Genomic DNA, 27063 nt, shown 5'->3' on the forward strand with positions numbered 1-27063 from the left:
GAGACATGGACAGAGGAACATGGATGTGTTCAAAACACGGGCAGGAACACCGCCGTGTTCAGAAGTGCAGGGTAATCAACACGGCCGTGTTGAGACCAATACCGTCGTATTGGCTGCCTGGGACGCCCAGTCACCTTCTGAGTCATCCAACCAGGCCCGTTCCTAACATGTTGGAGACCTAGGGTGAAATCTAAAACAAGCCCTAACAAATATTTATTTCTTTAAAAATTTTGTATCAATTTTCAAATAAACTTAAATTGAAATGAAAATTAAACAACAAACAATACAATTCTATAAAATCTTACATTAATTCAACATTTGAGATCATCTCAACATTACAAAAGCTACTTCCACACCATGCCTGCAAAATATAAATAAAAATACATAATATATTACATCAAATTACTCCTCATAGCTTTTTTAGATACAAAATTATTAATAATATTATCAACTACAATAGTTTCTAACATTTTTTTTTCAATAGATAGCAAATGTAAACCATTCAATCTTTCGTAATACATAGTTAACCTCAAATAATATTTCAATGTGTTAATTTATAGATATTTCTTTTAGTATGTTAGTCTTACATAAATTGTTTATAAAATTCGATACGCAATTGAAACATTTATTTAACATATTAAAAATTTTAATGGATTAATTTAAATTATCCGATAAAATAACTTGTAAAATTAATAATAAAATTTCCTAAATCAATATCACATAAATCATTATGAGACAACAAGATTTGAAAAAAAAAAAAACCAAATAGTTTCTAAACTCATTATAATCTAAACATTTAAATTCTTTTAGAAATTAAATAAAAATTCAAAAATACTAATATTAAATTTATATAATAATTTAAATCTCTCATTATGCAATAAACAAATTTACATAATAATTAGGAAATAATTAATTTTATATTTTTATCCGCTTGGCTTATACTTTCAATTTTATTTTCATATTTACTTATCATTTTTTTTTTAAATTTCTATCTATACAATTTTTTTAATATAGTATATAGTATATATATATATATGAAAAGCCCTAAAATTATGGGCCCTCTTCTGGACTGGGCCTGGTCGGTCCCAACTCCAGGGACGGTCCTGCATTCAACACGGCTATATCCCACTCAACCGTCGGAGAGGAATCAAAATTGTTAATTTTTAGCGAGATTAATATTGATAATTATGATATTAATTAGACTAAAAATAATTTTTGCTCCATGAAAATTATACAAATTAAATAATAATAAATAATAGAAAATAAACACGAGTTAAATAAACACAAAACGGAATTAAATGTAAAAATAAATAAATAAATAAACACTCAATTTTTAATTCTTTATCTCAATTTTCTGTCGGTTCAAACTGCCGGTTCGAAACGGGTTGGGCAATCAAAGCTTGCGGTAAAAAGGGAAAGCCGGAGAGTTGAATTGAGATTTGGATCTGCCATCAGAGACAGCGCGCAGCGTAGCAGCTTCGCCGGCAGACGCCTACCACCGCCATGGTATGCATCTCCGTTCAATCCTTGCTGGATCCGCATGCCCGATTTCGTGATTATTGGAGTATCTGTGTATAATTAGATTGATTGATTGCATCTCTACTCATTCGATTTAGTTTGTATTGAAATGCTCTTACCTCTGCCGATCTTATCTTTGTTCGTGTGTTGCTTTGTATTCCAATTCGGTAGCTCGATGCTTGCATTGAACCTGGATGGATGGTTTTAATGGGTGGAAACAATTATGCGAATTAAATGAAAACGAAGAAAGCGTTTCGAATTCTTTTCAGCTAGATTATCTATCTATAGATATTAGGAGTTAGAGGCGGATGGGACGGGATGTCTTAGTATTGCATTAGCTGGTCGTGATATAGCATTACGCATCCATTAATGTGTATGCTTGACATTGTCAATTGTTTTCAGTTGCTAAACGAACCATTTTGTTGTAGTATAGTAGTACTGGGCGCTCTCCATTTCCAGGGCACTTTGTTAAGAACTAAGTTACTGAAATGATTCAGCTGCTCAAAAATTATAATTAATTAATGAATTTTCTTGTGTAGAAGGTTTGATCAATATTCATTTTCAGATATAGTTAATAAGGGACTCAAGTGTTGTAGTTTGTATTTCAGATTCACTTTGTTCTTCTCATTAGCAGACAAGGAAAAGTAAGGTTGACAAAATGGTACTCACCTTATTCTCAGAAGGAACGAACAAAGGTAAAAACAGAACAGAAGTTTGTTCTACTCATAGAAAGAAGTCATGGTTGCTGGTGATTCATTTGTTTGTATAATTGTTATTGATTAGTCTTACATTTGTGTTAACATACATGTTATTGATGTGAGAGGTTACACTTGTGTGTATATATATATATATATATTGCATGTTGAATGTACTTGGTAAAGGTTATTCGAGAGCTTAGCGGTTTAATCCTAACTCGTGGCCCCAAGCTATGTAATTTCGTGGAGTCGAGGGGATTCAAAGTTGTTTACAAGAGGTAATATGCATTTTTCTTTAGGTAAAATCGAATGGTATTTATCTATTCAAATAAATCAGTATTCCTGCACTTCTTAAATGCTGTATTGGTTACTCCTTTTCACTTTTTGTTGATTCTACAGGTATGCTAGCCTTTATTTCTGCATGTGTATCGACCAGGATGATAATGAGTTGGAGGTCCTCGAAATTATCCATCACTATGTTGAGATACTAGACCGTTACTTTGGAAGTGTGAGGCTCAGATTGAAGCAAATATTTAGTGATATTTTTTATTGATTCACTTGATTATTGCATACTGATATGTTTCTTTTGTGTTGTTAGGTGTGTGAATTGGATTTGATCTTTAATTTCCATAAGGTATCTTACATTCTTTTTTTCATTTATTTGCTTTTCATGTCTCTTGCGAGAGTTGTCTGACAGTCATGGATTGTTTATGTTAACAACATATGAATTGACATCCAAACTTGCTAACTTGCATAAATTCAGTACTATTTTGTTGCATAGAACACTTATTGCATGAACAACTTACATCGTTGCTTTTTCATTGAACCGGACTAACAAAATTTGTGGGATGTGTATCGTTAAGGCTAACAGACATCTTCAATTATCTCTGCTGCCACTCACTCAATGGACTTCTATTAAGCTATCTTCCCCAACTACTTTTCCTATTATGTGGTGTGTGTGTTATTTCTTTGGTAGTTGGGTTTCAGGGTTCGAAAGTGTTCTCATATTCTTGTATCTCACGATCTAGTTATATTGATGAACTTTTATGTTGAGCTGCTTACTATTTAAGGGTGTGTTTGTTTGGGGGTTTGGATTTTGAGTTGAGATTTGAATAGTAAAAATTTTGAATTTGAATAGTTGTATGATGTGATATAAATAGGTGTTGATGTGATGTTTTGAATGTAAAATCGATTTTTAGTATAATATAAAAAATGAAAAATAGGTGTTTGATTTGATGTTTTTTGGGGAAAAAAATTGGATGAATAGTGTAAATCCAATTCAATCTTCCAAACAAACACATATTCAGGCTCCTAACTTGGTGTTCATCAAACACAATTTGTAGGTTGAGTTAAAGAAATTAAAATCTTGTTTCATATACTTGTAGTGGGATCTTTTGGGTTATTTATATTGGTTGTGTTTCATTGGATGGAGTGCGACTTTATGATCTAGTTGTCCCAATCCTTGGAAAGTCTGATGTAGTTGTTGACATTTACTAATTCCTTGTACTGCACCAAAGAATTAGTATGCATTCCATCTTTTGCCCTTGATTGTAGATTTACTTCTTCTCGAGGATATGAATGGACTAATTTCGAACTATATCCCGTTGTTTCTTGGTGGAGTTTTGCACGACATTTTCCCTGGTTTTTATCATATCAATGTTCTCATTATTCTTTTAAGGATAAATTATATAACCCTCCACCCTGTGTTATTTATTGCATGAAACCCGTTGTGTTAATGTAAAATTTGCACGAAACACCCTCCTTGTCCAAAATTGATGTTTGATTCAAAATAAAGATCTAGCAAGTTTTATACAAATACAAAAGGTAAAATATCTTAACTAATTTCTTTGAAATAAATAAATAATTGATCAATCATTTATCTTTATAGTTTTTGTAAAAATCAGATAATAATTTGTCTCAAAAAAACTATAATGATGGATTAATCAATTATTTATTTATTTATTTTATTCGTTTCACGACAATAAATAAAATACAGAATGTTTTTTTGTGCATTTTTCATAATAAAACACAAGGTGGCGTTATATAATACAAGGTAGTGTTATATAATTTACCCTTCTTTTAATTAATTGGTCTAACATCAACTCACTATTATTAGTCTTACTCTTACATGAATTTTTGTTAGAAGATTGTATCTCTTTCACATGTTGTTTTTCCTTTTTGGCCTCAATATTCATTTGCTCGTTTTCATGTATATTGAACTTTGTACGTGTTTAGTTGAGGAGACTACTTGTTCCAACTTCTACAAAAGTTTTATGATTCCTCTCTCTCTCTGATTGATGTTATGTATTTAAAGTTTGGTGGTGCCGTGCCCGATGCAATGGCAGGCCTATTATATATTGGATGAACTTGTGATTGCCGGTGAACTTCAAGAATCCAGCAAGAAAACCGTGGCGCGCCTAATAGCTGCACAGGTATGACTATCTCTAGTCGACGAATTTTATAACCATTATAATATAACCAAAATAATTGCAGGATTCACTTGTGGAGGCAGCCAAGGAGCAAGCGAGTTCTATAAGCAACATGATTGCTCAGGCGACAAAATGAGCACTCACTTGTGAGCGATCGAAACTCGGGTAAGTAAAATATCGCGCATTTTGTTCATTCCTATTGCCATTTGGTTTTCATTCAATTCTATTCCTATGCAAAATCACAGGTTAGAGTTTTACCTTGTTAAAAATCACACCTTGTCCTGCAGCCTGTCCTTTATCCTGCCCCTCACCACACTCTTATATATATATATTCCATATTCTGCAGTGGTAATGTCTCCTAATCTTTGTAGTTTTTGCAAATGCAATGTTTTGAGTATGAGTGTAAGAGTGTTGTTAGTTACTGTATTGGGTATTGCTTTTTTAATTTAATTGAAGGTAGATCTATTTATTGCAATTAAATACTACCTTCCGTACGCGAAGGGTCTTATTTAGTTTTTGCATGTTAATCTTTCAATTTTTGCATGTTAATTATTATTATATGAAAAATACTTTTTTTATAATACTAATAGAAAATATTTGTACAAAAATTATAAGGTAAATGTGATCTTGAGATGGACGGGGAGGAGTATTATTTAAACTAAACTTCAAATGAAAATCCCAAACTCAAATTAAAATAAAACACAAATAAAATATCAATCAAATAACATATTGAAATAAAATGTAAAAATCAGGTATGTTTGTCTTTTGTTTTGGTTTGAATTATTAACTTTTATTTTTTTATATGTGAATATAGAAAATTGTATAGATAATAAAAAAATGATGAATATATGTAGTATATTAATTTTTTTTTGAGAAATATGTTTAAATTTTTTTATAAAGAAACAAACTTTTTGTACATATGTTCTAAATCATGCCTTTATTATTTATACAATTTTTTTCTAAACTTATAAAATTAGATAGTATATATTTTTTATATTACATTAAAAATTAATTTTATATTCTAAATAACATATCAATAACTATTTCTATTATACCAATTTAATAATTCTTATTTAAAATTTTACTCCCTCTGTCCCAAATATCATGTCCACGTTGCCGTTTATGTCCGTCCCACGTACCATGTCACTTTTTTTTTTTTTGAAAATAATTATACACTTTAATCTTATTTTAAAATTTTTAATTGTTTTTTAAAATTTTAATTAAACTAATTAGTTATCTTAATCTTAATTTATAATTATTTATATTATAGGATAATATCGTGTCTACAGTGTAGCAGACACGGTATGTGGGATGGAGGGAGTAAAATTCAAAGTCGTAAAATTCAAGTCACAAAAAATATAAAAATAAATATTGATTTGGTATTTTAATATAATATAAACAAATAAAAAAAATAAAAAATGTACTTGAGACGATTGTTTTTTTTTAAAAAAAAAATCAATAAATTATAAAGTTCCGATAAAAAAACTTCAAACAAGCAGAGCTTAAATAATCCATAAATCATAATCCAGATTGTTTGCAAATCACTGGGCTTCTTTGACAGGCTTTTACATTAATGGGCCAAACAATTACGGGCCCATTAAAAAAAATTCCTGCAAAAATCGGCAATCCAATTGATATTTAAAACTACAACAAATGTTAGAGAGAGAGAGGGGTTCGAATTCTTGATCTGATCACCGATACTGAGGAGGTGGGTTCTAACTTCTAATTCAGCACCTTCTTACAGAACATCCACCGGTTCGATTCGATTCGATTTCTACAAATGTTTTCGACAATCCCACGAATTCTGTACACAAACAATCTCCTCCTCCACACAGCTTTCGCAATCTCTCTCTCACTCCTCCTCCCCCTCATAAAGATCCCACTTTTATTCCTCCACGGCCACCACACCTACATCCACCCCGACGACGTCAATCCCGGCGGCGGCGCCGCCTCCGCCGGAGGAGTCCGCGCCGCCATAAGGCGTCCATCCGCGGCGGATTCCGACAACCCCAAACCCAGAAAAAAATCGAAGGAAAAATTCGAGTTCGACGAGAGCAAAGCTCAGATCTTCCGATTGAAACTCAGCGAAGGACATCTCCAATCCAGAATTTATTTCAAAGAATTTTACAGCTTTATTAATTCCTCTCTGATCGCACTGTCGTCTTTATTGCTTCATAGATTCTTGCAAAAGGACGATGAGAGGTCCGTCGGAGTTCTCGAAAATGGGGCAATAATCCCTCTTTTGCTGGGATTGGTAAGCCTTTTTCGAACGTTGTTTTTGATTATTAAGGTTGGATTCGAACGATCTGCTTCGAAGAAATTGGAGAAGCAATTGAGCTTTGTGTTTGGGGTTTTAGGGTTTTTTTTAGGGTTATGCGTAGTTGTTGGGGTTTTCCCAAATTGGATTCTTGAATTTAGATTCGATTCCTACGATGTTCTTACAAGAATTTGTGTTGCTGTTTTTATGGGGTGCATTGTTGGTTATCTCTACATTCCATCTTTGAGAAATGCAAGAGCTTTTTGGGTCGGAACCGATCAAATTCGATGTAATTTGTCGATAATTTCGAGCGGATTGCTGTCGAAAACGGTCGTTTATGCTGCATTTGTCGCGCCCGTATTCGTATCATTGCTTTGGATTTCTCCGTTTTCCGAATTGCTTGTCGCCGGTGATGATCGAAAATTCGGATTGGTTGGATCAAGATTGGATTTTTATGCATTTAGGGATCGGTGTTTGTTGGTCGCGGCATTGTTGCAGCTTCTCGCTGCGCGCCCGAATGTTCAGACGTTTTTGAACGAGGCCGTGCTTTGTTGGTACCAACGGCTGCACGGTGGGAGGGTTCCGGAATTGGATTATAGCCGGGCGAAGGTTTTTCTGCACAACCATTATTTGTGTCTCGTCGCAGTGCAATTTGTGGCGCCTCCGGTCGTGGTTGTTCTTCTACTTGCCCTGTCGCAGCTCGAAGATCGGTTTGGCGAAGGTGTTCGTGGTGTTTTTCCGTATTCCGTTTTGGCTAGGGATGTCACTGTGTTTGTGTCGTGGTGGATTGTGTTTGTCTCGGCTGTGTTTAGCTCGGCCACTGTCGGTTTTTATCGTCGCGGTTCGATGTATGTTTCTTGATTCACTTCTTATTTTTTTGGACATTTGGGCATTTTTTTGGTGTTGGAAAGAATCTAACCACATTTTATAGCTTTGTTTTAACATTCTTTCGAAGATTTATGACGAAAAATAAGTATTTGATTTGATATAAATGAAAAGATTAAGTTTTTCATTGAAACAAATTGACATAGAGAAATTACAGTGTTGATTTGTTCGAATCAGCATATAATATCTGCTTGTTAGTTTTTTTTTTTCGTTTTTTTTATGATGCAATCGATGAAAGAATATTGTTCGCTATCTCGGGAGTTTCCGCGCCTTAATTTCATCTCGGCGTTGATTTTCTTGGCTACATTTTCGTCGACTCCGAAACACAAATGAACACAATCTTTTCTCTACTCTCATTTCTCCTTCAAACTTCACCTTTCCAGTAGTATCTTCCCGTGTTTCGCTCTCTCCAGAGTTGAAACCCAGGGAGGGTTTTGATGCATCGTACTCGTCTAAATCCTTTCGATGGAGCGAGCACGAGGCCGGTGAATCCTCCGAAGAATCGGAGGACTGTTTGACGAAACGCATAATCCCGTTTCGGCAAAGAGGGCAAGGAATTGAACCTGGCGGATTAGACTGCGACGCAGCCGGATTGTTGCTGGATGACGAAAGGTACAAAGCACATCTTACACAAAGTTCATGTCCGCAACCTGAAATTCGCCGCCGACGATGTTAGATCTCAATGACAAGAAACGAAGCAGAAAGAACACAGAAACAGGAAACATACTTTCAGCAGCCACGCTACACGTTTGCTCGAGGCAAACGGCGCAAATTTCTGCATTCTCCGGAGCAGTGTCCGAGAACTGCAACCCGTAGTCTCTGCACAGAACAATCACAGCTTCCGGAAGTCAAAAACAATAAATCAAAAAAGGATGTTGCGACAACCGGCTAATGCGTTATTACCGCGCTATATTCAACGCGCTCGAGAGCGGTAAGGATAGGTAATTCGACGGCAGAAACGTCGGGACAGGCACGTCAGAATTAGGCGCCAGCAATGGCTCGAGCCAATGGCGCCCCCAAATCCTAGCGACGTCTAGAGGAATGCATCTGAGAATAGTATAGAGATCGATCAAACGAATGAACAAGCGTAGGATCGTTAGCATTCAAGAACGAGTCTAGAGAGTTTTACCCGTTGCAGTTTACCGATAACCTGCTCGAGCTTCTTGCGAGAAGTATCTACAGAACCACAATTTCGTCGAGGTTATCGAAAATTCGTAGCTTGAGAGAAGTTATCGAGTTTTACCTGACAGCATTTCAAGTTTCCGCCACATGCAGCGTAATGTAAGGGCGTGCTCCCGGCACCTATAAACGAGCGTTGAAATTTAAATCGACGAACAGAGGATATATCGGATATGGATTTTCATTGACAGTCGAAGAACAAACCGATTAAATCCATTGATGTTCCGTGGTGGAATGTCATTGATGATACATTGGCTTGAAGATCAAGAAGGAGGTGAACACAGTCAGCGTAGCCATTCAACGCAGCCATATGAAGAGCGGTGATGCCGCCATCAGCAGCCTTGTCGACGACCTTGGAGAGAGCACTGCAACAAAACAGTTATTCTGAAGCTTTGCAAGAGATTCAATGGAAGCTGAAAAATGACGAAGGTTCGGACATGTTACTATTGGCTGTTCGATCGTCTAGAGAGTCGAATGGAGGGCTTTGAACAAAATCTGCAACGACTAATCTCACGCACCGGGCGTGTCCGTTGGCCGCGGCGAAATGGAGAGCAGTCCTTCCGCTGAGATAATCCGATCTCAAAACCTGTAGATCGTCGCCAAGAAAATGATGTCGATACAAGAACTAAAGCTAAGTAATGTCTATATCTGCAAAATTGAATGCAGAAAGGGCAGTGTGTTTAAAGGGAAAGCTCACATTGCATCTAAAGAGAAGAAGAGTTTGAACAACTTCCCAGTGTCCATATCGGCAAGCTTGCATCAATGCCGTCTGCAGAAGCAATAGCAAAACTCAGGATACTTCTATATTTAATGGTATATTTTGTTAGAAAAAAGATACTAATTTTTACCGTTTTTGTCTTGTGAAAGATATATATATATTTTTTTCGGGATATGTATAGTCCAATATTATATAACTTGGGATTTATGGCAAAAGAAACCAACTCTAAACTTCTATAATCTATGCATATCAGGTAGCCCATTATTTCATTATTACATATATACAATTTCTGTATTTTCACACATGAACAGGAGATTTCCGGAATTTGAGATCTTTTTACTAATAATATATTTCATTTGTCTCGATTCAAAATACTAATTTTTATTATTTTCGTGTGTCTCATTTCAAAGTATCAATTAAAAAGTAATCATACACTAATACTTACTTAAATTACAATCGTATTATTACACATACAATTTCTTTTATATAAGGTAAAAATGTAAAAATACTCTTACACATTTCAACTTACTATTATTTGGCATGGAGGTAGTATAATTCTTAGAATTCTACCGAATGTAACAATATGTAGAGCTAAACCATACCATATATATCTTCGATCATTTTAGGAAATCAAAATTCACTGGACTTGCTTCAAATGATCAAATCAAGATAGGGACTGACAAAAATGAGAAGTTTACCTGGCCGCAGTAATTTCTTGAATTCACATCAGCTCCATTCTCCAGCAACAATGTCACAATCTGAAAATCCAAAACTTTCACAATTCAAGACAACACAAAACTAATACCTCAAAATAATGAAAGAAAATCAATTTTTTTTTTTTAAACCTCGTTGTGGCCTTTAGCAGCAGCAAAGTGAAGAGGGGAGTTTAAGCCACCAAAAGTGGAGTACTTGGCAAGAAATGGGTTGCAATCCAACAGCTTCTTTGCCTCCACAACATCTCCATCTCTTGCTGCTGATACCAATCTCTCCCCAGAAGCCGAGCACCCAAATGAATTTCCCATTTCTTAATTGTTTTTCTTCGAGGGGAAATAAGGGGGTATGAAATTAGTAGCTTTGTCGCTGCAGATCTGTGCAATGATTATCCGAATGGTTATGGGTTTTGTAATAAGTGGACTTGGGGAGTTTAGTAGTATTATCTAAATGGAGAAGCATAAATTAGGTGAACTGTCATAAAGGAATTCTGCCCAAAAAAAGATATGGAAAAAGTTTACTCATAAAAATAATTCAGTCTTGTTTAGATCGAGAGAATAATCATCTTGTTTAAGAAAAGAATTTTCAACTATGCAGATTATCAGTACCCATATATAAATGCTCACCTGAAACTCTTGTCCCATGATTTGGTAATGCTACTTTTTGCCATAAAAATACAACAGAGGTCAACAAGATCTTTTCTTTATTAATTTATACTCCGTTCGTCCAGTTCTATTTTGAAACGTTCAATTACAAAGTAATCATTGCATTAAATATCCAATTTTTTTTCACAAATACTCTTACTTTACATCACATCGTTACTTTTATACCAAAAAATAAAGACAATAATAACATTACACTACTTTTACCTACCCATTATAATTAAAATACTATTATTTTTTAATATATACTTCTTGCTCGGACGGGAAGGAGTATTATTCTTACATGACTCATCTGCAAATAATTTGTGTAATTCTTACATGATTTTCTTGATTTGAGAAGCAAAGTGGCAAGAGTAAGAAACGGAACTTAATGTCAAAGAAGGGTACTACTTTCAAAGCTACTTTCCTGCTTTCTGTTTTTCGTTTTTACCTACCTTCTTATCTTTAGAAATTGTAAGCTACTTAATCATTCAATCTCACAATTATTCTCACTACCTGTTTGTTTGATTCCTCAACTTTTAAAAAACATCAAATATTGTTTTTTTTTTTAAAAAAACATAATCTTAGCATTATTCATCAAATATTGTTTTTAAAAAATTACATCAAATATTCAATCATTTACAACTTTTAAATTTCTATCTAAACAAAGAGCCTGAATCTCACCACAAGAATATCTCAGGGAATTTCTTGTTAAAGTAACACACATTGTTTTAAGTTTTACTATTTATTTATATGACGTCTGGAAGTAAACAAAATTCTTAAACATAGTCTACAGTGGAATCTTGCCTGTACAATCAATACACCTTGTTGCAGACTATGGCAGTGAGGACATGACAAATGAAGTGGATGCTTGTCCTAAAAATTAAAGACAGATTATAGCAACATATTTGCATCAAGACAAGACACACGCACAAATAACTATATATAATTAAAGACATGATGAGTAGGCAGATTGTAAAGGCAGCAACTAATGTAATAACAATGATATACGATTGATTGAGTGGATTCATAATGATGCTGTCCCAATAAATTAATTATACACTACAAAGAAAGCTACTGGATCTGGGATATCATACCTGCTATACACTTTCAGGGGATGCACTTTTGTTAGTGAGAGGATTAATGGCAGAGAAGAAGCCTGTGCTTTAGAGGCAAGAAAAATTGAAAACAATTAGAAGTACTTATTGCTACTATTATAATTATTGATTATTGTATAAGAAAAGTGAATTAAAATACAGTAAGGAGACAGGCAGTGGACAGAAAGCAAGACAACACCATTAATGTCGCCATACAGTACCTCAATTATTATTCCTGCCAAACATGCGTGCACATAAATATAAGCCATGGGTCATTGTCTAAGTCTTCTTTACATTTTCTGGTACTCATGCTTCCCTACACCTCTAAAAGAAAATGGAAACATCAAACATCCCAAGGACATGAAAGTAGTAATGAGACAACTATGGCGGAAAACTCGTCTTGTTCAAAAACATATGTATAAAAGTCGCACTTTTGGTACCAACGTTTTTTGAATGAATTCAGCGCTTTTAGTGAAACTAGTTTCTGTATGTTCGGCCCAATATTTTTGGGCCGATCCGGGCCGGCCCATGGGTCAGCACGCGGAACAGATGAAATTAGGCATGCGACTGGTGCTGTGCACCGAACCAATGGAAAACCAACACGTGTATATAAGCGGTTACCTGCTCGATCTACCGTACGAATTCCACGAAAATGGCGAGAATCAGCTACTCCGCCGCGGCGTTGGCAATCACGGCGGCGGCGACTTGGTATTCTGCGGCTGCCGCTGCGGACTGCACCACCGTGACAGCACTGTTCTCCGCCTGCTCGAGTTTCGTGATCTACGGCACCCCCGACCCCATCCCCGGCTCCCCCTGCTGCGTTGCCATGTCGAGCCTCAACAACCTGGCGGACTCGGAGGACAACCGCCGCGGCGTGTGCCGGTGCTTGATGGACATAATAATGGCGTACAACACAAACGCCACCGCCATCGCCACCTTGCCTGGCTTCTGCGGCGTCTCTCTCGGATTCACCATTGATCCCAACACCGACTGTGAATAGTAACTAATCCCCCATATTCCTCTATACACATATCTATATATGTATATGTATCTATATAATCAATCGATTAACACGTGCCGCACGTGCTATATAATCTGCTGCAGCATGGAGCAGTACGCCGAGCACGAAGGAAGAGTGAATCTACGGCACAGATGCAGTGCAGATCGGCCGTGTTAGGACTAATCAACGGTGACGATGCGTCGATGTATGGATGTCTTGAAAGCTGAAGTCTTCACATTTCTTTCAGTTAATTACAACTTATTTTTCAATAAAACAGTAGGTTTATATATACATTTCAATGTAATCTCGAAGCAAAGGGATATTGAGATTGAGGTTTTCTAACATAGCAGACAAAAGGGCAGAAAGAAAAGTTACAAACAAACAGATTTTCGAACAAACAAAAATCAAAACAAACATAGCCTCCAGCAAGAAGATTGTCATAAGGAGGGAATTATGAAAGAATGCATATTATATAACAGAACAACAAGGTAAGACAGGACACAGAAACTGAACCTTAATGCCTATGTCCGTACAAGGTTGCGTAGCCGGCGCCGGCGCCTTGCCGCTGCTTTATCTGACCATTGTAGAGGTACGCGTTGCTCCTCCGATTACCCGACAAAGTCGAGCCCTTTTCCGAAACGGCGTCCGATTCCCAAAGACCGTGGCTAAATTTCGCGCCCCACCCCATCTCCTCGGTCGGCATTCTCTGTTTAGGCGCGCTGAGAGACCTGACCTTAGCCCGGGAAGACTCAGTGTTCGCCATGTAGCTCGGGTGGCCAAGGTAGTCGCCGAAGAAGCTTCTAGAACACTCGCTCTGAGAGGGACTAATTGGCCCTCGAAGGTTGTTAGCGGGTCTGGATGAAGCTGCCGACTGCAGTCTCGGGCTGTTGTCACCTGTCCATGCTGCAGCTTGGTCGCCATCTGGCGGGAGCTTCGATGATACGACGGACGAGACTTCCTCGGAAGATACACTAGGATTTGGTTTCGATGCAAGTCGAGACGAGGGATTGATTCGGCAGTCGCTCCATGCTGAGAAGTACGGGGACATAGGAGCACCTTTTGTTTTGCGGCTGGTGCTCTGGCGAGGCTTCCATGTATCGATTTCAAGTATCTTGTCGCTCCTCTCGTCGTCGAGTCCGTTCTCCAGACCGGCGTCGGGAAGATTGTTCCACGTGGAATTTTCCATCCAATGGTTTAGCCACCGGGAAGCGAGTCGGGAGCTTTCCTTGCTAAGACCATTCCCCATGGGTGATCTCGAATGGTTCGGCTGCATTTTCATGACAAAAAGTTTTAAGCAGACTGTGAATCCATTCGACAGATTTTGGTAATGAATCGAACTTCAAAATATATCTTGATAAATCGAGCAAGCTACCTTAATTAGAGATCCACCGTGTTTGACATCATGTTTTCGGGTATTTGCATTGCCCTACAAATAAATTCATAACACCGGCGGTAGTAAATGTGTCGATTCACCTAACATATCACTGGTAAAGTAATTAACTTTTAACTCTAAAAGAACTCACCAAATAGTGGGAGTTTGTGAATTTGGTTCTAGCATTAGAATACTCGGTTGTGCAGCATCGGTGCGCAGAGGCCCTAGCCTGAATTCGAGCCATAGCTTGCATCCGGCGAAGCATGTCCGCACTTTGCTTTCGGACAATGCGACCTCTTACCAGAGCTTGAAGCTTAACGAGTCCCTTAAGGGCCCTCAGTGCTCTCCTAGCCTAGCGAAAAGCGTAGAAATTTGTTAATAATTAACAAGTTCAAGAACCCAATTATGTCGGGAATAAAGACATACACAAACTTTACAACCAACATTTCAAAGGCAAAGCTCCTTTGAAAAAAAAAATATATATATATATATACCAAATAATAAAAAAAAACAGAGTGATAAGGAAAGCTTCAGAAACAAAAAAGATCATTTCCTTTACAGCACGAAAAATCTACTTTATCATCTTCTGTTAGAGGACAAATGGATCAATTCCCAGTGATTGCGAATGGTCATATCCACTAGCTATGGTGCAATTGAGTCCCACTTTCAAGTCTCCCACTTCCTTTCCCAAAATCAACCACTGATTTAATTTCACTTATTGTCTGGATATGTGATGAGATCTAGTGAGGACATATGAGTTACTTTCAACCCCCACTCCATCCTCACATACTCAATTGAAGCAACAGACAAAGATTCAACAATAAGGCCCAATAAAGAAAATTGGGATCTCATCTTGACCTAAGGGGTAGATAAAAAAAAAAAGAAAAGAAAAGCCCTAATTTACTGAATTTGCAATACTTTCAGGAATTGAATTTCACCAGCCACAGTAGAAAGGGTATTAATGCTTCTAGCTTAATTGATAGCAAAAATTCAATCTTTATACTGGTTGGGGGAAGAAATTGGTAACTGAATTTACTTTTATGAAAAGAAACGAAATTACTGACCAGATAAGCTCGGAATGCCGACTGAATTTTAATCGCAGCTATCACCGGCCTCCGATCAGCGCTACACCTGCCACTCCCGCTGCCGCTGGTCAATCTAACAACCTCAGCCGCAGCCTGGGCCGCCGCAAGCGCCGCCTCCGCAACGGCGGCCGTGGCTGCCGCAACCGCTATAGCATGCTTGTTAGCGTCCAACCCGTCGGCGTACGGACTGGACAGAGGATCTTCGACATAATTCTTGAACTTGATTGAGCTGCCGGAGGAATTCGAGAACGCCCACTTACTCTTCCGCTCCTTAGACGCCGGCGCAGATTCCGGCGACTTTTTGGAGCCTATTAGGGAACGGAACCACTTGGTAGCCTTACCCATGGGTGGTCAGGAAAGGCGGTGGTGGCGGTGGTAGCATTTTTGGGAAGGGGAGAGCATTTGATGTGAGGAGGACGAAGTGTATTTAATGGGATCTTGGTAAAGAGGCTTAAGAAGGCGAGTGGGGATGACGCGCGGCCGTGTAGTACTGGTGGTTGGTGATTGGGTCCCCGGTGTTTTTATTGGCAGGCAAGATCTAATCATCAGAAGCTCCAGGGACTAAAGAACCTCCACTTGATCCATTGCAAGATGTTCACCAGGATCTCGGCTCCATGGAGCTGCCACAGCACCCATCTATATATATATATGTGTAATAATGAACACAAATATATGCACACATTGTTAGAAAAAAAAAAAGACTAAAAAAAGATTAGAGAGAGAGAGAGAGCACTGTGTGTCCTACCTCTCAATAGTACATGATTCATGATGGCAGTGGTTTCACTGGTGTAGGGACACATGGCCATATGATGATACGACTATTCCAAGGGCATGTATACTCTGAACAATATTGCTAAATTGGACAGGACATATTTAACCAGAAAATGCATCTAAATCATTGAACCTTGTAACTGTCGGAATGTACAAAAGCAAACATGAAAACAAGTCAAATATTAATATGAACTGCCAGAAAAGTAAATGCAACCAAAGCTTGAGATATTATAACAGAATGGATTTGGCATATCCTTTACTTCAAGTATGCTATCATCACACAAAAATGATATGAGAAAACATACAGACACAAGCATTAATTATTGAAGCCGTTGAAACCCTCTACTGTGCAAATCTGTAAAATCTTGGTGTCAAAAGGTGAAAATTTAGGTGGAAATTAGCATGGAACCATCACACACAGGCATACAAGAAAGTGACAAAAAAAAAATTAAACTGGCATTTACCACCAAGCCCTGTCCTGCAGAAACCAAAATATTGCTGCTTCAATGAAATAAAATATCTCCTCTGCATCATTTAATGTTCTTACCTTGAGCGGCCATGTGCCGGCTCAACCGACACTGATGAATGCAGTTCTTTGATGCAATAGCCAATGTACAGTAATCATTAGGATGAATAATAATACACAGCCATCATGTTAAGGTATGGTTGGATCGAACCTGAATCAGAAGTTTGAATGGAAGCTTTGAGTAGATGGGAACCTTCATGGGGACCATGCCTGCTTCGGCTTCAACCCTATTTAGTAGGATAGCTATACATCACAAGCGCACACAAATATAGGTGGCGGACTGATGTAGTTATTAGATATGCACATACAGTCCAAACTTCTATAACTTGAGATTTGAAGATTCAAATATTCATCTACATCATTCTTCTCTTGTGTTCCTGCCAATAACCTTTTCACCGATAAATCTATAATGGTAGCCCAATTTCAATCTACCTTGTGACAAAAATTTACAATAGGTTAGGTTGCAATTTGCACATTTTCTGGTGGGCCTTCAATAAACCTGGCGCATCATCGTGCATATGCATGTAGTTAAACAATCTGCAGAACAGATAACCAGTAGACATTTGAGAAGCATGAGCTAAAGTTTAAAGTGAAGATAAGTCAATCAAACTGACCTTGTTTCTATCCTTTCAAATTGCTAGACTACGATTGCAGGACAATGAATCTGGACGTGCTCAACTGGAATCGAGCAGCTTCCTTCAAATAAAAATGGCCGGCCAATAGATTGTTCCAAATTCTGCGATGAGGGAAACAGAACAATAAGCAATTGGGACAAAATGCAATGAACATAGCAAAAACAATGAAAAGATCAGAAGATAATGCAATGTAATGGAAGAGAATAAGTAATTTAGTTATGCTTTAGAAGACTACAAAAACAACCTCCATAGCTCTGTGACTGCAATTTGTGGAGCATGAATTCCATATGCCGTGCCAGCAAAACTAGCTCACTTCCATTTTAAGTTTCCTAATTTGCAATCCTGCTACAGCATCTCCATAAATCAATGCAATATCTCTCACTCTATAGTCTAAACCCCCGTAGCTCTGTATCTCTGATTAAAGTGAATGAATGAAGATGAGCTTGTGTGCTGGCTGTCATCCGTCACCTGCGGATGTGTGACGAGAAGAATACAAATTTTATAAGAAAGAGAGAGATTGCCCAATTTTTAATCTACGTGATGGAATATTACCAGCTTTAATTGGGTCACATGGGACATAGGATCATGGAACTGGTTACGAATCAAAGATTCCTGCATCAAGGAGAAAAGTTCACAGCATAATCTCTATATAAAGTTGTTAAAACATCATTAAGACAGTGCACACAGCTTCACCTGTAGAAATTGAGCATGGCCGGGAGAATGTTGTTGGTTAGGGTAGAAGTTTGAAGGCCCATACATATTAGGATTGGGTTGCTGGCTGATGGTTAGGTTAGACGGCTGATACATGCCCTGGACCATTTGGTTTGCTTCAACATTATATAACCCCTACATTTAAGGAAGATGCAATAATATATTAATAAGCAGAATATACCGAAATGTTACAGCAAATCTTTGAATATTTCACCAAAATTTAACCTGGGTAAGTGGACTCAACGATGGAGGTGAACTGGGAGAAGTTATATATGTTGAAGAGGCACAAGCAACTGATAAGCCCGTCTCAGGAGGTGGTCGGCGAACATTCAGGTCACCAATAGCATCAGGAATGTGTTCATCGCAATTATGTAATTGATCTTTACCAGGTGCGCTAGTCTCTGTTTCAGCAGTTCCATTTAAGACGCCAATGCCCTGACCATCAAAACCATTTCCATCCAGATCAGCATCAGCAAGATCATTATCGGAAGCGCTAGTGCCTTTTCGTTCCTCTAAAGATTTAAAACTTAAGATTCTTTCAACCCCCTGCATTACTTCATCAAGGTGCCTAGCAGCAAATTCAAATGCTAAATCAGATTGAGCGGCTCTAGCAGATATTTTAATTATATTGCGACAAAGATCTTTATAACGATTAGCAACGATCTTCCTGCTGTCACCCTCTGAGCTGTCCTGACTTTCTCCAACAGCTGAAATCTTTCCATCTTTAGACCATCTCTTCAAGATGTACTGGGGTGGAACAACCTTAACATTTTGATGATCCAGAACTTTAAGGGCATGGCTGCATAAAAAACCCACATGCTCAAACTTCATACAGTTGCAGGACACCGTGCCATTGATAGTGTTATACGCCACCAAAAAGTCTTTAGATTTTCCATATGTTTTGGCTTTGTAATCACATCTCGATTCCCTCTCACTGCACTTGCTAATGACAACATTCAAGCTTTTCTCATATTCTCTCTGAAATACTTCAAATGCCTTTAGTGTGTATGCCTCACTGGGATTCTTTAAGAAAACAGCACTAGCCATCAAATGTGGAGCATGTCTTCCCATGTCAAGAGAAGATTCTAATTCTCTGTACCTTTGTTCATTCACCACATTCTTGAAGTGTTTAAAAAAGTGAAGTATGTCGATTTCAGGGTCCAAATAGCTTCTGAGTCTATCAGAGATCAGCTCAACAAGATGTGAACCGTTTTTTTCAATGAAGAAAGTATTTCTACCATATGCTACTGCCCACTTTTCTTTCTCTCGAAACATCCACCTCAACCAAGAGTTCTGACGCAAACTATGTCTCTCCAACATAGCATCCCATGCTTGGATAAAATCTTCTTCCTGCTCGTGACCAAAGATGCAACTTCTAAGTTCACCAGCAAAGGAAGCATAATCCTTTACAACATGGTGAAGGTGTTTGAGAGCAATTAAGTACATTTGCCAAGCACAGATACAATGGCTCGCTTCTGGTAATACAGCATGAATCGCTTGAACAACAGTTGCATTCTGATCTGACAAAATGAATTTAGGTTTCTTTCCAGACATCGCTTCAAGAAAAGTTCGAACTAGCCATTTTAAAGAATCAACAGTGTCATCATATAAGAAGGCAGCACCAAAGACTACAACTTGCCTATGATTGTTCAGTCCAATTAACTGAACATATGGACGAGTGTTTGTATTTCTTGTGCATGATGTATCTAGACAAACAACATCACCAAAGTGGCCATAATCGACAATCATGTTATCATCTGCCCAAAATATGTTGCTTATCTTGTCATCAACATCGAGTTGCACAGAGTAAAAGAATGAAGGGTTTTCAAAATGTTGCCTCCAGAAGTAACGCATGAGCCGTGCTGCATCTCCTTCCTTCATATCTCTTGTTCGTCCAGAGCTCAGGAACACCTCATAATTTATTTCAAGGTCGTCAAAACATTCTGGCGAACAAAATCGTACACCTAACAACTGAAGAGACAGTTTTGACTGAATTTCTGAGTTCTTCATTGAATCAGTTTCAGATATTTCAGGCGATTCTCCATTTCCAGATAATGGTGATTCCAGTAACTTTTGAGTATTATTAAGATTCACGTCCTCGTGATTGTGCTCAGCTTCGAATTGGGTGACGATATATTTTCCATTAGGTTGCCGAGTAACGACCATGTGAGCCAAACAACCTGTTCTTGTTTCCTTGCGATGCTTCTTCACATTAACATCTCTTTTATCTTTCTTCCGGTGACCTTGTCTAGAACACGTAAACTTTCTGGACATTACCCGACCATGAACCTTACTCCTGTTGACCCAATCCTTTCTAACGCTAAAACCTGCCAACTCAGCATATTTAGTGTAGAATCTGTATGCTTGCTCATCTGATTCAAATTCTGAACCGAGTTTTAGTACTTCTCGTCTTGAAGAACAACCAGGATGAAACCCTTTAGCATTCGATGATCTTGGGCTGCGGGATTCATGCTCCACATTCAAGTCCAAATTATTTGTTACCCTGACATCTATATGCTGCTCATGAGTCGTAACAACCTCTCCCTCATCTACATCCATGGACGTCCTTCGCACGACAATCAACAAGAAACTTTAATTATAAACCAAAAACACAGTAGCTAATAATGTAAGTACCAAAAAAATAAAATTAAATGTAATAGCAGCAGTAGTAGGTGTACACCCATTATATCATTTCCTATTATTTGCTTCTCATAAATGTAATCATAACGGGAGATTATACTAGCAATTAGAAGCATAATAAATACTAGGATAATACAATCTAAAGGATTATGACTTATGAGTCAATAATCTACAAAGATATAATTTAGGGAAATTGAAAATCAAGGATTTCAGAAAAAGAAAACAAGTGCGTTGTCTATATTCGACAATGCGCTCTGGTCTCTTCATCCAAAACACTTTAACCTAGCAGTGCCTAAATGAATTTTTGGCTTTTGACAAGATAATTATGTTTCACATGGTATAAGATCAGCTCCTCTTCATGCAAATTATATAAATCTCCTTTCCAATGTCATAACCATAGAAGACAAGAATGCATAAACATGAGCAATTACCATACCTCAAGCCAGTATGCTTGCTCTTTTGCTTCCATACGTATAAATGTACTTAACACACAGCTGATTCTTCTTTTGAAAAAAAAAAATACTCAATAAATAAAACGTACCTATTTCGATTGCTAAGCTAAGCAAGCTGATGATAATTACTAACCCAAGATGTAATAAGAAATCATATATCAAGAACATAATAGGAATCAACTAATTTTAAAACCTCAGTGTGGGTATCAACGTGCATTAATCAACTCAATCCACAAAAGAATCTTACAAAAGCGATAAAAATGAACAAACTCCATTACGGAAACCAGTAAATAAAGCAGCTACGCACCTAAACCGGAGAAGAAACTTTCTAATTCGTAACTCGCCGTCCGTCTGCTACAAAGGACAGCGCTCTCCGCTGACAACCGCCTCAGCAAGCAACAGTTGCGGTAAACGGGCGGCGGCGATTAGATACGTAAAAGAGGTGTGGAGTGGAGATCGATGTTGTAGAAGCGCCCGCAAAGTTCAGGTGGAAAATCGCATCGCCGGTAGGTATCGGATCGGAGACGGAGACGGAGACGGAGACCGGGAGACGGCGAGCAGGAAGTTTCTAGATAAGGTGGATCATGAATTCAGCTGGTTTGATCCGAGTAATTAATGTCCGTATCAGTTGATTGGATGTGGGTAATGGCCCAACCCAAGTAAGGCCTGCATTTCGCTTTAAATTACTCTGCTTTTATTAATATTTTTTGTTATTTATTTTGTGAAATAATTTGAAAAGAAAATTTTTTATATAAAAAATTATACATAAAATATAAAAACAATAAATATATGTAGTATATTAATATTTTTTAAAAAACTGTGAATTTATTTTTTTTTAAAAAAATACACCACTTTATTTATCCTTAAATTTATAATAATATATTTAAAATAATAATATTTAATTAATTAAAAAAGTGAATTATAATAATTAAATAAACGAGTTTGTTTGTCCCACTAAATATATTTTATTTATATTTATATAATTTTGATAAAATATTTTGAAAGAGTAAAATTTATTCTTTTCGTTTCACTTAAATTATTTATTATTTTTATTTTTCTTCTGTCTTATATAATTTGTATTTTTTTTCAAAATATATTTATATATTTTAATCATAATTTATAATTAATTTATTTTAATTAAATTATATAATCATATAATTAAATTATATAGTCATATTAATCTTAATTTATAATTATTTTTATTAAAATATAATTATTTAAATAGCATGAAATATTTTTAAAAATTACAAAGTTGAAATAATAAAAAACATCTTAAATCCAACAAAAATAAAAATAAAGATTCTGTAACACTTGGAAAGCATATAAAGGGGTAACCAAATAATCACATTTTGTTGTCCCGGTAATATAAGGGTTGAACTTGTGACCGTAAGATTATAGGTTCAAACTCAGACGCTTCAAGTCACTTTCCCGTCGAGCTTGATTTGCAAGGTATTAGATTATGTCGAAGTTTACTAATAAATAAAAAATAAAAAAAAATAAAAAATAAAATCACACTTTGTTAAATGACAATTTAAATAATTCACATTAGGGCAAAAACTCCACAGTAAAACAATTGAATATCACAATAAAACCCCAAAACTATATCTATATAGAAAAAAGAACCCGCCGGAGAAGCTACGTACTATTCCTACATCCCAGATTCCGATCAGATTCGGGCGTCGTCTTCGGCTGTCCAATACTGTTTGACGGCGAACAAAATCTTCTCCCTCACCAATGGTCCATCCTCATGATCCACAATTTGGCTGTCCCAATTCAGACCGTCTGCAATCCTCTTCACCTTCACAACCTCGTCCACATCGTCTCTTATTATCACTCCCCCTTCCGGCCTCAATATCCTATCCATTTCCAGCAGTATATCTTCCCGATCGCATCGATCCTCGTACATCGTAAAAACCGAATCCGCGTGGATCAAATCATACGTCCGAGGATACGTCGACATCGCCTCGCACCTGCAATTACATCGTCGTGGGTAATAACCTTAAACGAGTAGTAAAATGCATCACTAATTACATGCTACTTCTGTCATCCAAACTTATACTCATTTGATCGAACGCATATTTTAAGAAAAATGAGAAAATATAAACTTTTTCTTTTATACTAACAAAAATACAAAAAATGCTTTGTTTTTCCATTTTCGTCCGTCTCAAAATAATTGTTCTATTTGTTCTCCGCTTTATAATAAAATTATTCCTATTTTTTCAAACTAACCTTAATTATTACTCTAACATACTTTTAAAATCCTTAAACATTTTAATCTTTTACATTCTATTTTATACATGCTTTCAATCAGATTCTTACCAGCTCTGGTACGTCCCGATTAGTCCGCGCTCGTAGATCGCACCGAGGGTGTCCCTCGTTGCCTCGACGGGGACGACGTTCATTACCCACGACGGATCGCCAATCAAATTGGCGGCGAACCCGCCCAAGAAAGCGTTCATGTCGAGAATATTCCGGTACCGTCCCCGTTGGCCGAGCTGATTGTTAACCGTTTTGTAGTACGCGGCTCGTCGCTTCCACTTCCTTGTGTCTTGCTCGAACGTCTCAGGGGTCACGCCGTCGATCGTTCCTCGCGCTATCCTCGGGGGCGTCGCGGTCAACCGCGCCGGCCACTTGGCGAGCGCGCCGCCGGCGACGTCGTCGCGGGTCAACACTTCGGGTAACGGAGTCAGGCATGTCTCCAAGGTTGTGTACCTGCAGAGATAGTCCAAACATAGGATTCAAAACGCGGTAGCGTCGATGAGAATAGTAGTCGAAGACGGGCGAGGACAAACCAAGATTTGTCGGGATCGCCGGCGCTGCAAAAAGTCGGCTTCTTGACGAGTTTCCGGAACTTCTTACAGTCGAAGTGGTTCGCGGGCTTTTGCCAAATGGCGATGTCGTCTCTCTCGACTATCTTTTTCCAGCATAAGCTCCGGGTGACGTTTTCGATCTGCATTTGCTCGGAATTTAAATCCCGCCTCGATCTCTCCCACCCCCGCCAGTATTTCCGCCACCGGATCGGTGGCCCCGACAGGATCCAGTACCCGCCGGGTCGCAAGATCCGGTCGACCTCCATCAAGTAGGCACCATCTACAAAAACAAATCACCCCAAGTCATGAAACTCTTGCAAGATTCTTGTCATGACAAAACAATCGAAATATACGGCGACGGCGCGTGAAATTACCGTATTGACCCCACGGAATGAGGCATCGAGAACAATGCGCCATGTCGAACGCCCTCGACGGGTACGGGAGCCTCTTGGAGGCGAGGACGCCGATCAATGCGGGCACTCCTCTCTCCAACGCGAACTGAACTTGCGCCTCGTGCGTGTCCCTTGGGGCGAACGACATCGGAAGAATGTCTCGGGATAGTAGATACGCGCCCCAACTCGCAACCTATTCAATTCGACACGATACGACAAAAGAATATCAATTAGTTAAATCGGACGTTTTTTTTTCTAAATAATTATCGTATTTGGGTCTAAAAAACATCACATGCAACAACTATTTTATGTTTAATATAGGAAAAAACATAATTCTAAAGTACTATTTATACAAAATTTTCCCTCTAGTTAAAAATTAATTTTAAATTTAAATTTAAAGCATTACATCAATATCACATCGTACCACTATTTCAATTCAAATTTTTTACTCTTCAAATCTCAATCCAAAATTCAAACCCTAAACAAACGTACATATATAAATTAATACTCTTCCGCCAATGTTTGAATTTTTCATTTTCCACTTTTAGTTTATTAAATCAAAACTTTTTTAAAAAACAGAAAATATCTCTCAACTCTATACCAAAATATTTATATTTTTAACTTTTCAAGTTACCTTTTAAGAATAAAATAAATATTATACCACTATTATTTTATTACATTACATATCTATAAAATATTAATTTTTCTCGCATATAAAAGTCAAACAGAAAACTTATCCACTAACCGAAACACAGTATATGAAGTGAGAACATTGTAAGCACATATTGTATTCATTCAACCTAATAATTTATGTGTTGAAATTATTAAAGCGACGATGATAATGATACAAAATTATTAGGTTCAATATTAATTATCGATTCAAAAAATATCAAATAAATAAATAAAATACAAAGAATTGAAGATAAATTATTCACGAAAAAGTATATACATAATCAAAAGTAGAAATTTAAAAAAGATAGGGCAAAGATCTTTACTTCCCCACTAAGAATAGTAAACAAACAGGTCCGAATCACATCACATAACCTTTTTTGTAATAATAATTCAAATATTTACGTCTCCATTCGTGCGTCTCTATATGTACCCAAAAAATTTGCAAATTTTATTATATATATATTTATTTATTCAAAAAGAATAAAAGAAAATAAAAATAAAAAGGAAATTGAATTAAATCGTACCCCACAGCCTGTATCAATGGCGGTTCGAATGGACCCGTCTTTCAGATTTATCAATTTTCCGATGTCATCGATGTACGCACCGGCGCCGTTCGGGAACATCGTCCCGCCGCCGGGAAATCTGAACCGGTCGCCGTCGAACCGGATCCAGTTCTGGCCGGCTTTCTCGACCGTCAGATGCTTATGTGGCACATTCGCGTACCAAACCAGATCCCTGCTCTCCGGCCACCGGAACGGCGTCCGGTAGCCGTACGGAGCCGGAATACGGCATTTCAGCCGCTCCTCCGCCGCCGGGCAGTGGCGCTCGCGGTAAATCAGCCGGTCCCGGGGGAACTTCAGGGACCGCTTCTGGTCCTCGCAGGGGGTGTACTCGCTGTACTTGGAGCTGCACGCCGGATACGATTTCGCCGCCGCGTCTCCTCCGCCGCCGCCGCCGTCCGCGGCGGAGTGGTGGGTGGAGAAGTCTAGTTGCGTGGAGGAGCCGCCGGGCTCGGTCGTGGCGGTGCTTGAAACCCTGTTAACGCAAGGGACGGCGACACCGAAGTTGGCGGCGACGGTGGTGGCGCCGCCGGGGCCGTGGCGCCAGACGCCGAGGAGGTAAGAAAGGGAACAGAGGATGGTGATGATTGCTAGAAAATAGAGCTTTTTTCGTCTTAAGTGATTGGCGGCGGCGCCGCCGGCGGTGGTTTTGGAGAGGGGTGTATAGTGAGGTGGGCTTGGACCGCCCATATTGTAAGGAAAATAATTGACCCCTTTTTTTGTTTGTTTGTTTTTTTGTTGAATCTGAAACAACAGCAAGTTCTATATATATAATGATAATTTTTTGTTATTTAATTAACTTCCATTAGGACATAATTTTTAAAGTTTGGAAATCTTAAAAAATAAAAAATCTCCATTAATTATTTAATCTTTTTTCTTCCAATTCAATATATTTGTTTTATTCTCCTCCATTCCCAAAAAAAAAAAAAAAAATTGTGAGGTTTTATAATAAATTAAAAAATAATAATATTTTATTAATTAATAAAAATGTACAAGATTTTTGATATTTTTATTCTTTAATTTTAGGTATAAAATAATTATATATAATTGTATATTTGTAATTTAAATAAATATTATAATTATTTTTAGTATTAGTGTATAATTAATTCTTTTTAAATATAAAAGAGATATGACAGACAAAAATTGTAAAAAATATATTTTGAATTTGGACATAAAAGATATTTTATTTGTCTCATTCAAAAATATATTTATTTTTATTATTGTGTAATAAAAGTAATTTATATATAAATATTAAAATACTCTTATCTTTATACTTGTATAAGTAAAAATATCAATAATATTTTATA

At 37.4% G+C, this 27063-nt stretch overlaps 6 protein-coding genes across 9 annotated transcripts; 3 read left to right on the forward strand and 3 right to left on the reverse strand.

The window, feature by feature from the left end:
* Nucleotides 1–1348: 1348 nt before the first annotated feature.
* On the forward strand, nucleotides 1349–5154 carry LOC127245144 (AP-1 complex subunit sigma-2-like). Its single transcript, XM_051265871.1, has 8 exons — nucleotides 1349–1506; nucleotides 2127–2213; nucleotides 2400–2491; nucleotides 2613–2721; nucleotides 2812–2847; nucleotides 4559–4645; nucleotides 4707–4807; nucleotides 4888–5154. The coding sequence occupies exons 1-7, from the start codon at nucleotides 1504–1506 to the stop codon at nucleotides 4776–4778; spliced, it is 486 nt and encodes a 161-aa protein (XP_051121828.1). The 5' UTR covers nucleotides 1349–1503; the 3' UTR covers nucleotides 4779–4807; nucleotides 4888–5154.
* A 1136-nt stretch (nucleotides 5155–6290) lies between these two features.
* On the forward strand, nucleotides 6291–7841 carry LOC127245106 (uncharacterized). Its single transcript, XM_051265761.1, has one exon. The coding sequence runs from the start codon at nucleotides 6423–6425 to the stop codon at nucleotides 7758–7760; it is 1338 nt and encodes a 445-aa protein (XP_051121718.1). The 5' UTR covers nucleotides 6291–6422; the 3' UTR covers nucleotides 7761–7841.
* Nucleotides 7842–7975: 134 nt separating this feature from the next.
* Nucleotides 7976–12892, reverse strand: LOC127245105 (E3 ubiquitin-protein ligase XBAT33-like). The gene is made up of 13 exons (XM_051265760.1): nucleotides 12752–12892; nucleotides 12352–12454; nucleotides 12131–12192; nucleotides 10527–10769; nucleotides 10380–10439; nucleotides 9661–9732; nucleotides 9401–9549; nucleotides 9168–9328; nucleotides 9028–9086; nucleotides 8914–8960; nucleotides 8688–8831; nucleotides 8512–8603; nucleotides 7976–8434 (listed from the first exon to the last, which is right to left on the reverse strand). The coding sequence occupies exons 4-13, from the start codon at nucleotides 10701–10703 to the stop codon at nucleotides 8034–8036; spliced, it is 1362 nt and encodes a 453-aa protein (XP_051121717.1). The 5' UTR covers nucleotides 10704–10769; nucleotides 12131–12192; nucleotides 12352–12454; nucleotides 12752–12892; the 3' UTR covers nucleotides 7976–8033.
* Nucleotides 12783–13373, forward strand: LOC127245107 (putative non-specific lipid-transfer protein 14). The gene is made up of 2 exons (XM_051265762.1): nucleotides 12783–13129; nucleotides 13235–13373. The coding sequence occupies exons 1-2, from the start codon at nucleotides 12783–12785 to the stop codon at nucleotides 13305–13307; spliced, it is 420 nt and encodes a 139-aa protein (XP_051121719.1). The 3' UTR covers nucleotides 13308–13373.
* A 77-nt stretch (nucleotides 13374–13450) lies between these two features.
* On the reverse strand, nucleotides 13451–21955 carry LOC127245104 (protein IQ-DOMAIN 23-like). Of its 4 annotated transcripts, XM_051265757.1 has the most exons (9): nucleotides 21630–21955; nucleotides 18456–20796; nucleotides 18213–18365; nucleotides 18072–18131; nucleotides 17764–17987; nucleotides 17499–17620; nucleotides 17193–17421; nucleotides 16333–17111; nucleotides 15938–16223 (listed from the first exon to the last, which is right to left on the reverse strand). In XM_051265757.1, exons 2-5 carry the CDS (start codon nucleotides 20787–20789, stop codon nucleotides 17910–17912), a joined length of 2625 nt encoding a protein of 874 aa, XP_051121714.1. In that variant the 5' UTR covers nucleotides 20790–20796; nucleotides 21630–21955; the 3' UTR covers nucleotides 15938–16223; nucleotides 16333–17111; nucleotides 17193–17421; nucleotides 17499–17620; nucleotides 17764–17909. The 4 variants fall into 4 exon arrangements, with proteins under 4 accessions (XP_051121716.1, XP_051121714.1, XP_051121715.1 ...); XM_051265759.1 differs by lacking the exons at nucleotides 18072–18131; nucleotides 18213–18365; nucleotides 18456–20796; nucleotides 21630–21955 and adding exons at nucleotides 13451–14397; nucleotides 14503–14556; nucleotides 14654–14854 and having other exon boundaries at nucleotides 15567–16223; nucleotides 16333–17421; nucleotides 17764–17912; XM_051265758.1 differs by lacking the exons at nucleotides 15938–16223; nucleotides 16333–17111 and having other exon boundaries at nucleotides 17190–17421; nucleotides 18076–18131.
* Nucleotides 21956–22819: 864 nt separating this feature from the next.
* LOC127245145 (probable methyltransferase PMT16) lies at nucleotides 22820–26505 on the reverse strand. The gene is made up of 5 exons (XM_051265872.1): nucleotides 25721–26505; nucleotides 24507–24717; nucleotides 24115–24412; nucleotides 23642–24034; nucleotides 22820–23292 (listed from the first exon to the last, which is right to left on the reverse strand). Exons 1-5 carry the CDS (start codon nucleotides 26444–26446, stop codon nucleotides 22989–22991), a joined length of 1932 nt encoding a protein of 643 aa, XP_051121829.1. The 5' UTR covers nucleotides 26447–26505; the 3' UTR covers nucleotides 22820–22988.
* Between the last annotated feature and the right edge of the window lie 558 nt (nucleotides 26506–27063).

Source organism: Andrographis paniculata, unplaced genomic scaffold (assembly GCF_009805555.1).
Source record: "Andrographis paniculata isolate CXL003 unplaced genomic scaffold, ASM980555v1 Contig21END, whole genome shotgun sequence".
Lineage (NCBI taxonomy): Eukaryota > Viridiplantae > Streptophyta > Magnoliopsida > Lamiales > Acanthaceae > Andrographis > Andrographis paniculata.